This window comes from Musca vetustissima, unplaced genomic scaffold, assembly GCF_032173495.1.
Source record: "Musca vetustissima isolate MV318-11 ecotype Yass unplaced genomic scaffold, APGP_CSIRO_Mvet_v1 utg299, whole genome shotgun sequence".
In the NCBI taxonomy this organism is placed as follows: Eukaryota; Metazoa; Arthropoda; class Insecta; order Diptera; family Muscidae; genus Musca; species Musca vetustissima.
In genome coordinates this window covers 350,517-365,095 of record NW_026881778.1, presented here as the reverse complement: position 1 = coordinate 365,095, position 14,579 = coordinate 350,517, and the positions used below count along the sequence as shown (strand labels likewise).

Here is a 14,579-nt window from a genome sequence, read left to right as displayed (position 1 = left end):
TATTTTTTTTATGAATACGGTCGTAGCGACGAACTCCTACATCACATCGAGCTCGATAGGTAAAGGAAATTTATTTCATTCTGAATTTTAAACCATTTTAACCCAAATATCTGGGGAAATCACCTGAGAGTATGTTCTAAATTCAGTCCTGGTATATTTCTTTAGTTTCCTGAAGCATATTTGTAAATCGTTCATTTATATTACATCATCCTAAGGTTTAAGAAAAACTTAATCTTGAATATCATTGAATCCAATTGTTATTAGATGTAACTACTTTAAGCTTATATGGTATAACCTTTGAATAAACAATAAAAATGTTATCGAATTATGAATTTAAATGAAAGGTTTGAACTATGAATTAATTGGTGAATAAAGAAAGGTAATGTAAAGGTAATTGGGCAGCCGTAATATAAGTAATTGGGGTCCTCATGATTCAGAGGCCCATTAAGGGGGTTCAAGGTAGGAACCCATAGGGAGGGCAAAGGGTACCCAAACTCCACCTAGGGGTACCAGCAACAACAACAATCAAAAACAATACAACAACATGTTTTAATGGTTTTCTTGTAAAATGATATAATGTTATTTTTGTATGTGCTCAAGTGTACCTCCTCGCCGCTAGAGTTTTAGCCGGAGCCATCTTAGCAAAATACCATCAACACCTTGGTAATGAATAGAGGTCATACTTGCCAGCCACATTACACAACCGTTCTGTTATAAGCCAGATAAGTAAGCAAGTCAAATATTTTTCAAAATTAAAACCAGTAAGGAAAGTTCAAAAGTCGGACGGAGCCGATTATATGAAACCCTTCACCACTATTGGTACATACAAGAGGCGCTAATACATACAGTATCCTGTAGATAGAACAGACAATTTATCTTTAGATTTTCCAAAACTTAACACACACCATTCTAGACTTAGTTCAGTACGTTTTGCCAAATTTCGTGCCAATCGGAAAATTTATAGGGGCTTTGGTGCACCATTTACATTAAAACGGGCGAATATATATATATATATATATATATGGGAGATAGACTCAATTAAGTGCGCTGTGCCAAATTTCGTTCAAATCGCAAGATATTTACGGACTTTGGTACACCATATACATAAAATCGGACACAATATATATGGGACCTGTATCTTAATCTGGACCGAATATCACAAAATTTAGCACACATCATTCTAGACTCAATTAAGTGCGATGAACCGATTTTCACGAAACTTAACACATCATTCTAGGCCCAGTACGCTATGCTAAATTTCGTGCAAATCGAAAGATATATATGAACTTTGGTGCACCATTTACATAAAATCGGACGACAATATAAATGCGAGCTATATCTTAATCTGAACCGATTTTCACGAAACTTAACACACATCATTCTAGACTTAATTAAGTGCGCTGCGCCAAATTTCGTGCAAATAGAAAGATATATAAGGACTTTGGTGTACCATTTACAAAAAATCGGACTATATATGGAAGCTATATCTAAATCTGAACCGATTTTAACAAAACTTCGCAGGCATCAGTCTGGACCTTTAATAACCATTGCTTCTTCCTATATGTTGTTTAACACATGCCAACATATGAACACCCCAAATTGGGTGAGACCAAATATCAACTCTGGTCGGCTGTACAGAGTTGATACATTACCTACCACCCATATGCTTTTGCCCTCAATATACAACACTGAACGCATAGTGATGCCATGTAATTCCATCAAAAAAGTGCTCATATGTTTTTTGTTTTGATAGTGATTAACAATTAATTTCATAATATAATCATTTCAAATTATCACAAATTAATTAAATTACAATAAATTAGTATCCTCCTATTAATTAACTACGACTCCTAAACTTTGTTTTTCCAAAATACGAATTATTAAACCATCAACAGAGTTGCACAATCAACTACAACATATGGCAACCTTCTCCGCCTTCATTTCGTTGTGATCAAAGAAGGAAAAAATTGCTGAACGAGACGACGAGTCAAGTTTGTCAAATTTCACATCGGTTCTTCTTTTTTTATTAGTAGTGCTGAAGTGGAAAATAAGAAAGACCGAAGAAAGAAAACACATTTATTTAGTTTTTTGCATAAAAAAGCCCCTTTAAGGAGTAATTTTTTTGTAAATATTATAATTATCTACGGATTGTGGCTGGTTTATTGATACAATAACCAGAAATAAGTGGCATACGTGGTGGATGAGAAGAAGACGAAAATACGAGAAGAGAAATACAAAAAAAGAAAAGAAAACGATAAGCGAGTGAATTCTGCTGTTTCTGTGTTTTATTTTTTAATTTATTAATAAAACATGGCGCGTCTAACCTACGTCTATAGAATGGAGGACATGAGTTATGTGAACGTCGGCCGGAGACAATTGCCCGTCAGTGCTGGTGATGATAATTTAATGGTAAGAAGAAGCAGCAGAAAAAGGAGTAACATCATCTTCCACCCCAACCTGGTGAGGATGATGATTAACACAGTTTTTCTAGTCAAGTGGAAGACCAATTCCCAAGTTTTTTTTTGTTGGGTTCATCAGCAGTAGCAAGACGTGAAGAAGAAGAGGAGCGAGCATACATATTCTTCGTAATCAGCGTAGTAGTTAGTAGTAGTGACAGTAGTTAGTTTTTCTGTTTCATCGTGATGAAGAAATGTAACAACGTTTCTGGGGAAAATTATTATTGTTTTTGGTTGGTCCGACCGTCCATCAGTCAGTTGGTCGGTTTTATTTTCTGTGCGAGTTGCCGTCTTTCATTGTTACCACCACACACCAGTCACTACCACCATTATAATAATCATAACACGATTTGCATCCGCCGCACCACCACCCTGCCTACATCCACATACCACCTCCCTCCCCACCCAGTTTAAGGTGCAGCTGACTGACTGACTGACGCTGATTAAACTTGTTAGAGTATATTTTTTGGTGCGATGGATGGATGTATCTTCTTGCACTGTCTTGTTCGCCGCATAAACATACATTCTCATGTGTACAAATGTATGTTAAAGTGATGTCGTTTACTTCGCCGATTATTAGTAGTAGTCGTATTATTATTATTGCCTTCTTTAATTTATTTGTTTTGGACTGGGAAAACCTTGAATTTTAAAATTGTTTATCACTTATCATGCGAGAGTTTGTCGTATTTTGTCTACGGTTTTGGTATGACGTCGAGCTGCTCACTATACGCAACACTGTTGTTGTTGTTTTCGGTTTGTTTTTGTTTCTGTAGACCAAAAGGCAAAGACACAACAAAAACTTGTCCCCAGCTCAATGTAAAATATTCGATGGTGATTAATACAAACTATTATGAATTTGGATTTGTATTGAAAATATTTTGAAAACAAAAATTTTTGTTCCCTTGCTTGCCAACTAATGGTATTTTCCCCAAGATCAATAGCATTACTGAGCTACGCCCACCAAACCCCATACACTTCCTCCTCCTCGTTGGTGGTGGTAAACAAAATGCCCCAACAAAGATTTGTTTTTTTATTAAGAAGCTCACTTTTCATTTTCTTAAAAAAAACTAAATTGTAAAAAAACTTTCTTTGATAGTTAAATTTATGGGCTTTAATCTTTTGTTGTTATTTTTTATTATTAGTGTGGCTTATTATTATTGTTGCTGGTGTGTTGTTGTTTCGAATTTTTCATTGTGACTGTGACCAACCGCATATCGGAGAAGAAGAAGCTGCTGTGCACAAAACAGGTTCAACATACAATTTCAATTTCGTAGAGTGTAGTTGTTGTTGTACTACTGCGCTATTTTATAAAAAACGCATAGCACAAATCAGAGTTGGGAAAATTGAATTTTGTTAATATCAGATGATAAGTTGTCGCATGGAGTTTCATGCATTGCTATTGTGTGGAAAAGAGGGTATGTTGTATTCAGACATACAAATTTGATTGTATATTTAGATCTTTGTAAATATTAGGAAGAAATACTATTCCGGGTGGTCGGTCACTCAGCCAATTATTGAAGATCTTTCAAATTTTCCTGCTTATTTTTTGGTCAAAAATTGGCGATTTTCCAAAAAAATAATTTTCCTACGCACGCTAGGTCCCAGTCGAGGATCTACTTGATATTTTTACCATCAATAGTTCTAGGAACCTAATTACAGTGGAAATCCATATTACCTGATGTATGAGCCTCTAAAGTTCCGCGGTGACCTTGTATTCTCATATGCTTTTTTTAAAATTCCCTAAGGCATTTTTAATGGGTATCAATTTAAAGCAATTGAAGTCCTAACTACAATAATACAATGGGCTTCCAAAAGTCAAATGGTCCCCTGGACATATACTTATCTAAGTTTGCTGGATTTAGACAAAATTTGAAAAAAATTCTATTTTTTGAAAAAAAAAAAAATAATTCTAACAAGAACCATATGAAGTTCTTGTGACTCCACTCTGTCCATATTGCCACAGTTCGCTAGACATCACCATTATGACAGTGGATCTGATAAATAACGTAACCTGGCAACCACAAAAGGAAAAAGTGGCTAGACGACGTGAAACAATGCAGCAGTGTACAACGTCACATAAGGGCACTCCGTGCCGAAGAGGGCGAAGGTGGGTGTAGATGTAATTAAAAACGCTGTATCCTCCAAAGCGTTGAACCCTAACGGAATAACCATGGTAATGCTTAATCAGCTGGATGAACCCGGAGTTGATAATTTATCATCGGCTCTCAAATTGTCGTTAATTACCCAAATAGTTCCTGAAGTCTTGAAAATGGGCAGTTTGGTCCCGCTGCTAAAGCCTGGCAAGGATGCCAGCAGTGGTGAATGGTACAGGTCGACTTCACTCCTGTCGCCAGTAGCAAAGACACTTGAAGCGCTACTCCTCCCATCGTTGAGCAATTTTCCAGTTGTCCAACATCAGCCATAATCGTACATCAACATGATTGCACGATCATGGCGTCGGGTCCCGTTATTAATTACATTTGTATTGTTAATATCTTCCATCTGAAGAATAACTCTCAAAAAATATCCGCTGTTCACCAAATGGTCGGCGATGGAAAGCTGATTTTGACCACAAACTACATCAAGATACCTTTTCAAGTCGTCTGCGCAAGCTACTGCTTTACGCAAAAGGCTGAAAAGTAGCAACAAGTTCCTCAATACTCTAGCCGGCAGCATTTGGGGCACTGACAAAGAAACCTTATTGTCCTCTTATAAGGCAATAGTTCGATCAGTGGTAAGCTATGCGGCACCAGTGTGGTTTGCGAATGAATGTGAGGCGCAGTGGAGGAATATCCAGACCTGTCTGAAAGCTGCCCAGAGAACTGCAACAGGGTGTCTCCTTATGTACTTGCTTGGGTGTTATAGCCTTATGGACACAACTAAAATGTACTAAATTTGGTACAATTTCGTAGCATGTGAATGAATAGAGCTAAAAATTTGAAATTTAGAATGCGAATAAGGGTTGGGATGTAGAGTTTATTTAAGGAGATGATTTTGAAATTTGGTACAATTTGAATTTTAGGTGAAACAATATAACCAGAATCATCAAATTCGGAGTTAGGATAGTATGTACTAAATTTAGAACAATTTGAATTGTGGGTGAACCGATAGAGTTGGAATCCTGAAACTTAGATTTAGGATCACTATGGTGGTGTAGGTTTGTGGTAAGGAAGAGGTTTTAGATATTCGTATTACTCTGTACCAAATTTGGTACAATTTGAATTGTGGATGAACCGAAAGAGTTGGAATCCTGAAACTTGGATTTAGGATCAGTGTGGTTGGTAGGAACCGATAGAAATTCGTGCTACTTTGTACTAAATTTGGTGCAATTTGAATTGTGGGTGAACCAATAGAGTTGAAATCCTGAAACTTGGATTAGGGATCACTTTAGAGCTCGAATCATGAAATTTGGTACTAAATGGTACTCAAATTCAATTTATGGTCTATATTAAGGTTTGGATTATTTAGTTTTTCAGATATATGCAGTTTTCTGTGAAAATAAAATAATATGCTAATATATGTTTAAATATTACCCACATTCGCTAATGAAGTAGCGGGCATATTGCCGAAAATTCTCGGCCGACTATTATAACTTTGTAAAAGACTTTCAGTCGGAGCTTAGCTCGATTAAAAGAGGAATTTACATCATTATCAAACCTTTTTAAGAATTTGTCTAATTTGTTTGAAAAAAAAAGAGAAAATATCAATCTTCAATAAAGGCCAATTTCTAAGTGATTTTTTAGAAAGATTCGTAAAAAAATGTATATGCAGCGCCCTTTATATGTATAGGTCTTTGGACCATATTTAAGAAAAATTCTTTTGAACTGTTGCATTGTGAATATTATTTGATTTTGTTTTTACTCAAAGAAGAACAATATTTAATATTGCATTTATGTGTTGAATGAACTTCAGCCTAACAAGAAAACAAAACAAATATACGACATATATTAGAACCGCACCCTACCCCATAACCCCCGAATAATTTGTGTCATCATCACTTACAGTTAAACAAAAAACAAAAACCTTTTTCATTGTACTTCAAACAACTGCCTGTTTGTTGCTCTCCTGCTTTTTACTCTCTTCCGATGTGAGGGGTTCAATTTATAATTACGACACAAAAGATTTGATCCGAAGTTTATTTGTAGCTATATATTTTTGATATTTTTATGCGGATAAAATATCCAACTTTGGGTCGTCTTTCTCCCTGCTTTTTTTTTGTGTTATTAAAATGCATTTTAATAAAATGTGAATTTGCCGACTATAGAGAGAATGTGTGTATGATTTTTACACGCACACATACATACATGCACGTGTTTTTTGTCATAAAGCAAAAAACAGTGTAATAAACATTTTGAGAATATCTCTGGTTATGGTTATTAAGGTCTTATATCTTATCTTGAAGGTAACATTAGTTGTTGTTAAGTTTCTTTTGATTTAATTTAAAAGAAAACTAGATTTTTTTCTGAGGAATCTCTAAAAACAAAATTCAAAATTTCCAATACTTTTTTATTAAATGATCCCCTTTATTTTTGCCTTTACAGATGTTAATGGATTTAAATAGCAAAGGCTTGTGCATCGATAGTCCACACATTCGTGGCAAAGAACTCGAAGAGTTTACCCGCAAATTTAATTTACTAACCACGGATGAATTACATACATCATTGGAGATTAGCAGCAAAACCTTCGTATCCGTTCTAAATCAATGCGTACAGTGTGTCGGTTGTCGACGCCTTGTCGAACGCCTCTTCTATCAACTATCAATGTCCGGCCATCCCACGCTGGATCCCCTGGTACTGAAAAATTCCTGTGTCCTTAGTATAGCCGAAGAGAAAATGAAAACACCACAGGCGCTGGGTACACTCCTCTATCGTCATCATGAAATTCTAAATAACCTGCTGGAAAGTAAATTAAGGAATAAAACCCGATGTGTGCTGCACTCGTTGGATGCATTCCGTTCGAAACCATTTTCGGAAACGTGGCGTGAAGTCTGGTCCTCGATGAAACACAATTGTCGTGATGAGTTGGCCGTGATTGAGACAAAAGAACTGCATGAAGTGTTGGAGAATTATCTCAAGAAACATAAATTCTGTAATGGCTGTCGTACGAAGGTAATGTTATTGAATTTATACGTGAAATAGATAACTCATAATTTGTAATTTTTTTAATCTACAGATCGAAAAGGCCTATAAAATCTTAGTGGGTGAGACGACAACGAAAGAGAAAGGCTATGTCGCCGCACTTTATGCGAATATCAAAAAGTGTCACCCCGACAAGCATATACATGTTTTCACGAATAAAATCGACTTTCTCGACGCTCTTATAAGGCGCGCCGAACCCGAAGTCAACGGAAGGTGAGTTCAATTAAAGAGATTCAACAACAGATTAGACGAGAAGATTGAAAATAATGTTCTATTAAAACGTACATAAGTCGTATTTAAAGAGGATACATAATATGGACATTCCTTTGGCATAAATTAAGACCTAATAATCCCCCACAAGAACGACTTATTAGTTGTGCATAAAACTATGTAATAATCGTCCATAGAGAAGCCACATTAGTCGTCATTAGAGACATATTGAACGGATATGTAGAAGACATATCTTTCAAAATCCTATCGGCTACAAAAGAAGTCCTCCACGCAAACGAAACAGTTTTCAGTGCATCTAGCGACTGCGTGGGTCTTTTGGCAAGAGGTTTTTGCTCATCCAAGTACCTTAATCTCTTCACAGCTATTAGTTGTGTTCGATATGATTCCCCCAAAGTTTCAGCTGTCGCAGAGGTTGATGCAGCTGTCGCAAGCACTTACCTCGTATTCGTCACTTTAGGCTTGGCTTTTGGAAATTTAGCAGCAGGCGGCTTAGCAGGTTTAGTTATTTTGCTTAGAGGGAGGTTGTGTTCGATCAGCCTTCCTTCCTTCGCAGTGGAGGATGATGTCCGGGATTTCTGAACACTCAAGAGGTCCCTTGAAGGGGGCTGAGAGATCAGAAATTGACTTCACACGTGACGAAGGAATTCTTTATCACTGATTGAGTCCCTGTCCCGTCCGATAAATCGGTTGCAGAAATTAATATCTCTGCGAGTATATCTTCTTCTCAGAAATCTCTTTGGAATGACATAGCCTCTTACCACATGGTAATGACTCGGCAGCAAAGCCGGAAGAATCTGCTGAGGCGTACAGGTATCAACAATAATCTGTTCGAATACAGTCGGGACCATGACTGCAAACCGTAAACACTGCGGTCGACCAACACCCCAGCATTAGGAAGGCCACATAGAAATGAAAGTGACCTAAGACCTCCAATTGTGTATTTGGAGGTGTCATTCTCGCATCCTCAGTCCTGGGATCATAGGCAATTGGCCATTTCCTCCAAAACTCCTCCAGGACCTGCTGATTGTCCGCGACTGTTTATTTATATTCTGTTTATTTATACCCAATGAATATTATTGTGTTTTCCTTTATCCCCAACATGTGCAGGAGGCCGTTAGCATTTACCTCTGCTCCGCCTATGTCTGTCTATACAAAATATATATCTAAAAAGTCTTCTATACATTTTGAAAGACAAATTGGTCAGTGTAGAGATCTTCAGCCCCTTTTACCGACAAATTTGTCAGTATAGAGAACACCGACAATTTATATATAGAACGATTTACAATAGAACTGTCTACAGACACTCAAGTGTTTGATGGGGTCTCTTTTTTCTAAAGAGACCTATAAACACCCACTGTCTTTAGTCATCCATAAAAACAAACACTTAATCGTCTATAAATCCGATCTACTAATAAACCAAATTAATTTAATCTCCATATTCTACCTTATTTTTCAGCTACTCTAAATTGAGAGAGCGTCATGCGAAAACATTAGAAATTGCCCAGGAAGAGGTGCTCACCTGTGTCGGTATGATTATGTACGAACGCTTGCGACGTGTCTACGTCAGTTTACGCGAAGAGGAACGTGCCTGTCAAGTTTTAGCGGCGGTTGGTGTTCACGCCCTGTGTCAAAGTTTCGATATGTCCGTGGAAAAGAAACAGGGTATTAGCAATTTAGAATTGCTCTACCAGGAGATAAGTCGGGCCGAAAAGGCCAAGGAACATAAGCGGGAGCAGAAGAAATTGAAAAAGAAGAAGAAGAAGAATGAAAAGAAAAATTCCCGTGTCTGCGAACGTAAAGAAGTCAATGGTGGCGAAGAAGAGGAAGACGGAGAGGAGCATCATCATCATGGCAGTGAGGATGAAGACTTGCATGAACATCGCGGCTCCAAGACGGGAGGTTCTTTAACATCGGCCAACGAAGATGAAGCCTTGGGCATCGATGAAGGTGACGACGATGAGGAGGAAGATGACGATGCGGAGACGGGGAAGAAACGAAACCATGTGTTAGCTGCTGGTCAGAAATCGAAAGAGTTGGAAGAGGATGCAGGTGTGGAGTGTGATAATCTGGAAGAAAATCACGACGACGACGATGCGGATGATGTTAGTGGACATCATCATAAAGCGCATTCAGCAACAACAACAATCCAAAACTCAGTTCAGCCAAATACTCAGTCGCAGCAGCAGCAGCAAAAGAAGAAGAAACAAAAGCAAAAACAAAAAGTTAAAACACCGCAAAAGAAAAATTCCCCCACCAATAACAACAACAACAATAGTAGCGGCGCTAATAGTAACAAGAAAAAGGAGAAATCTCAAAAATCCGATTTATTGGGTATTTCTTCGAATGGTGGTGGTGATGGTGGTAATCAACAGCAGCCGGTGTTTGCTGTTAAAAACAACAACACCTCCTCTGATCGTATTACCAACACATCGTCTACTAATGCCACACTAACAACAACTACAGTTAAGTGCAACGATTGCCATGCACCAACATCGGAATGTCCTTGCGAAAGTGATATTAAAGATTCTGGCTATGGCAGTGAACCCTTGTCGCATGGCAATTCACGTACCTCAAGTGTTGTCTCATCGCCCGAAGATACATCGGAAGGTTCTGAGGTATCATGTTCGGATGGTTTTTGTAATCATGAACATGAACGTAGCAACAAAAATGTGGTAGATGACCCACACAAATGTCATTTGTCGTCGATTGCTGCTGATAGCCACGATATACATTACAAAAATCGTGATCACTGTCACGACGATGATAATTATCATCATAAATCGTTTGATTATAGCTTTGGTTCGGATTCCTGTAAATTCTTTCCAGAGGATCATTTCAATACGTTGAGTCTGCAACAAATGTTGGTAAGCTTTATTCGAAAGAAGTTATTTGATTTTGTTGTTTGAGTTTATGATTGACCTATGGTCTCTATAAGGACCTGTGGTCTCTATAAAGCCCTGTGGTATCTATAAAGAATTGTGGTCTCTATACAGACCAATTGGTCTTTATAAAGACCTGTGGGTCTCTATACAAACCAATTGGTATTCATGATAGTCCTGTGGGCCTCTATCTACAAACAAATTGTGATTTTCAGATCTTTTTTGAATTTTATAAAATCTCCGTTATGCCTCAATTATGTCCACAGACAATGTCTCACACCTTTTTTCCGATTTCTTTCCTTTTACTTTTTTTTAGGACGACTTCGATGGCGACGATGAAGCTGAAGAGAACTGTTACATTCCCCATGAAGTGGTCTTAGAGTATCAGTGCCAACGTGAAAAGGTTCAACAACAGCGTTTGCAATTGCGCGAGACATTGCGTGAAAATTTTGCACGTTTGTGCATGCAACAGGGACGTTCGATGACCGCCTCCCCATTTTCTATGTCTAATAATAAGTTGTAAAACAAACAAACAAAATAATGTCAACATCATCATTGAGAGTTCTTGATATGGAGCAAAAACCGAATACCGAAACTGGACCTGTAGGCTGTACTCAGCTGTGCGCGCGTGCATCATCAATATTTTCTGTTCAGAACCAGTTTAAAAATTATTGAAATTATACATCGATGAGAGAGAGAGATAAAATCAGATTATAATTTATCAAACTGTGTATTCTCCTCCTATGCCTTTCCGAATCAATCTACAAACCACCCCCTCCAACTCTCCTTTGCAACATTAATGAACATTAATTATAAATACAAACATATTTAATTGCAACATAATGCAAACGAAGAGACCCCCTCCCCCACATTCTTACATTTCGTGCCGAAGAAGGAAATAGAAAATAGCATAAAAAAACGCAAAACATGTTTTGATGAGAAACAGAAAAGTTATTATAACAGAATGAAAATGATGAAAAATATTCTTTTGTTTGTTTTTTTTGCATAAAAGAAATCATAGAAATTATGAATTGTTTTCTTTTTTGTTTTAAAAAAATATATACTTATAAAAAAGAAGAAATATTATTTAAAAAAAAAAAATACTTAAGCATTTTTATTTATTATTACTTTAATGGTATACAAACTATAACTAATCATGATGAAGTTTCTTCAAAAAAGGGTGGGTTACTCTTCCAAGGGAATTTTTATTTTAGCAATTTTTACATTCCTCATGGAAGGGTTCCAACGTACGCAAATCCCGCCAGGTGGGCGGTAAACCATTTGAAACATATTTCGCACATCTTTTACAGGGCTCCAAAAATAATTTACTATAACTATTTAACCAAGTCTGCAAGAGAAAAAAAAACAAATATATTAGAGGCTCAAAAAGTGATTTGGGTGGATGTGATTGCCTCACCATATAACTCTTGACAGCCAATTCCGGTTGTGTGGGCGAAAAGAAGTGCAACATTGCCGAGTGGGTATGCTCTTGAACTTTGCGAAAGACTTCATAGCGTGACTCGGTCCATAGATCATCGATTTCCATGGGTTCATCGTACCCCTTGACGGTCACCCATTCAATGAGAACACCTTTGCAAATTATTGCCGCCTTCAAGACATGACTTATGGTTGCCTAAATTGAAAACAAAAATTCAATAAGTTTCAATAATTATTTAAATCTGAACATGGCTTATGGAACTTACAATCACCACAGCATTGGAACTGAAGGGTCGGCAAACTTTATAAATTGTATTCGTATGGGAAATATCATTATAAAAGAGATTATCGATGAATCTGAAAGAGAGAATAAACAATTTCAAACAAGATTTTTTCATGGGCCTTTAAGGACCTTTAAATTTAAGGCGTGGATTTTTCAAAAGAATATTTTTTCAAGGACCATTTAAGGTGTGGATTTTTTAAAGAATATTTTTTCAATGCCCATTGAGGCGTAGATTTTTTAAAGAATATTTTTTCAAGGACCATTTAAGGAAGACGAGGATTTTTTAAAGAATATATTTTTCAACGACCATTTAAGGAAGACGAGGATTTTTTAAAGAATATTTTTTCAACGACTATTTAAGGCGTGGATTTGTTTAAGGATACTTTTTCAAGGACCAGTTACGGCGTGGATTCTTTAAGAATATTTTTCCAAGCACTATTTTAAGCAAGGATTTGTATAAGAATATTTTTTAAATGACCAACACAAGGTTTGGCCTTTTTCAGTTTTTAAAAAAAGTCGTGGGTTTTTTCAAAGAACATTTTTCAAGGATATGGCACGGGTCTCTATACGATCCAATTGGTATGTTATACAGACCAATCGCTCTTTTATAAAGACCTGTGGCGCTATAGAGACCCATCGGTCTGTTATAAAGTTCTGTGAGTCTACACAAACCACTTGGTTTTTATAACGACATATGAGTCTCTATAGACAGTCCCGGAGAAATATCTAGGACAGCTTGATATTGTCTATAGGCCAGGTACCACAAAAACTGTTGAATATGTATATTACAGAATCCATGCCGACAAATGGGAAAATATTTCGCATTGTTGAGATGTGTTTGACGACTTCAAATACACAACGCTGTGGCCATTTTTTGGTGAATATTAAAAATAACACTACTATTCTTTTCGGCTCATTAGAACTAAATATGGCGGTTGGAAAAAGATCCAAGTACATACCATTAAAATTCCGAAGGTTGCAATGTTTGTGCATACTCTCCAACTCAATCTATCTATCGGGACTATATTGACATATAATTTTATTTTGGTCAATATAATTGTTGGGTGTTATAAAACCCCTAAACTTAGACTTCTGATAAATAAATGTCTAGGTGAAAAATTTACCTACATCCCGATAAAGAGTTCGCCTACATTTAAAATGTTTGATAAAAATATTGTACATTTATACTTACTCGGGATCGGGATTATTGCACGAAGTATATTGTACTCTTCCCCTCTTCTGTGAGCAATATGTGTACGATCTACGCAAATTATTCAAATTTAAGTTGTTAAAGGCCAACAAACTGTGCTCATGCACTTTATCAATCCATTTATAGCTGCTAACTAGCTGCGAATACATAGCCTGGCGGTCCTGGGTAATCTCTTGTGCCAAATATGTTGTATTACCCAAATAGTAGGGACCCAAAGGTGTCTGCAAGCCATTTATTAAGGTTTCCACTTCTCTGTAAACAAAAAAGAAGATTAAAAAACAATGTATCTTCCATGACCACACAAATAAGGTTGGGATGCATAATTCCGTCGGCATCCAAGTAAAACCACTGAAGTGATTCCATAGTATGCCACCTCCGTACCTTAATTGTTGATTAATATGACTATAATTCTCTTGAAACTCCAATAGAAATTTTGTCCGGCTATCTTCAGTTTGTTCGGCGGCGGTGCCATCAGCCAGCTGTTCAAAACACTGGCGTACACTGGAACGTAGCGATTTGACAGCATTTAATGTTGTATTTAATTTTTCCATTGCGCCCTTTTCTTATGATTTCCTCTGAACAAAATTAAGAAAAATTGAATGTAAAATTTGCCAAAAACTACTCTGCAATTGCAATGTAAACAAATCCGCTAACGAGCTGTCAAACCGCCAGAGATGGAAAATTTAGTAGGTAATGGTACATGACAACACAAAAAAGTACTTTGGGACGTTCAACCGTTTTTAATACGACGATTGCGGGTACGACTATTCAAGTAATAATAGTTGTGTTTCTGAACAAGGGTTTCTTACTGCGAAAACTATTAAAAATTATAATTAAATTAAAGAGATCACTTGGGAACATGAAACGTTCGATTTTTTGGCGTGTCTTCGAAGGTTCCTCCGAAGGCATACGCCTTGTTCCGACTTTCATCTTTCCAGTCGTAGC

General features: G+C 36.9%; 2 protein-coding genes across 2 annotated transcripts; one reads left to right on the top strand and one right to left on the bottom strand.

Annotated features, from left to right (window-relative positions):
• The first annotated feature begins 2,286 nt into the window (after positions 1–2,286).
• LOC133327778 (gametogenetin-binding protein 2-like) lies at positions 2,287–11,251 on the top strand. The gene is made up of 6 exons (XM_061536316.1): positions 2,287–2,409; positions 6,998–7,564; positions 7,629–7,807; positions 9,282–10,013; positions 10,101–10,689; positions 11,021–11,251. The coding sequence occupies exons 1-6, from the start codon at positions 2,311–2,313 to the stop codon at positions 11,225–11,227; spliced, it is 2,373 nt and encodes a 790-aa protein (XP_061392300.1). The 5' UTR covers positions 2,287–2,310; the 3' UTR covers positions 11,228–11,251.
• A 654-nt stretch (positions 11,252–11,905) lies between these two features.
• LOC133327767 (mediator of RNA polymerase II transcription subunit 27) lies at positions 11,906–14,185 on the bottom strand. Its single transcript, XM_061536306.1, has 5 exons — positions 14,016–14,185; positions 13,617–13,886; positions 12,408–12,498; positions 12,122–12,337; positions 11,906–12,052 (listed from the first exon to the last, which is right to left on the bottom strand). The coding sequence occupies exons 1-5, from the start codon at positions 14,183–14,185 to the stop codon at positions 11,915–11,917; spliced, it is 885 nt and encodes a 294-aa protein (XP_061392290.1). The 3' UTR covers positions 11,906–11,914.
• Positions 14,186–14,579: the final 394 nt, after the last annotated feature.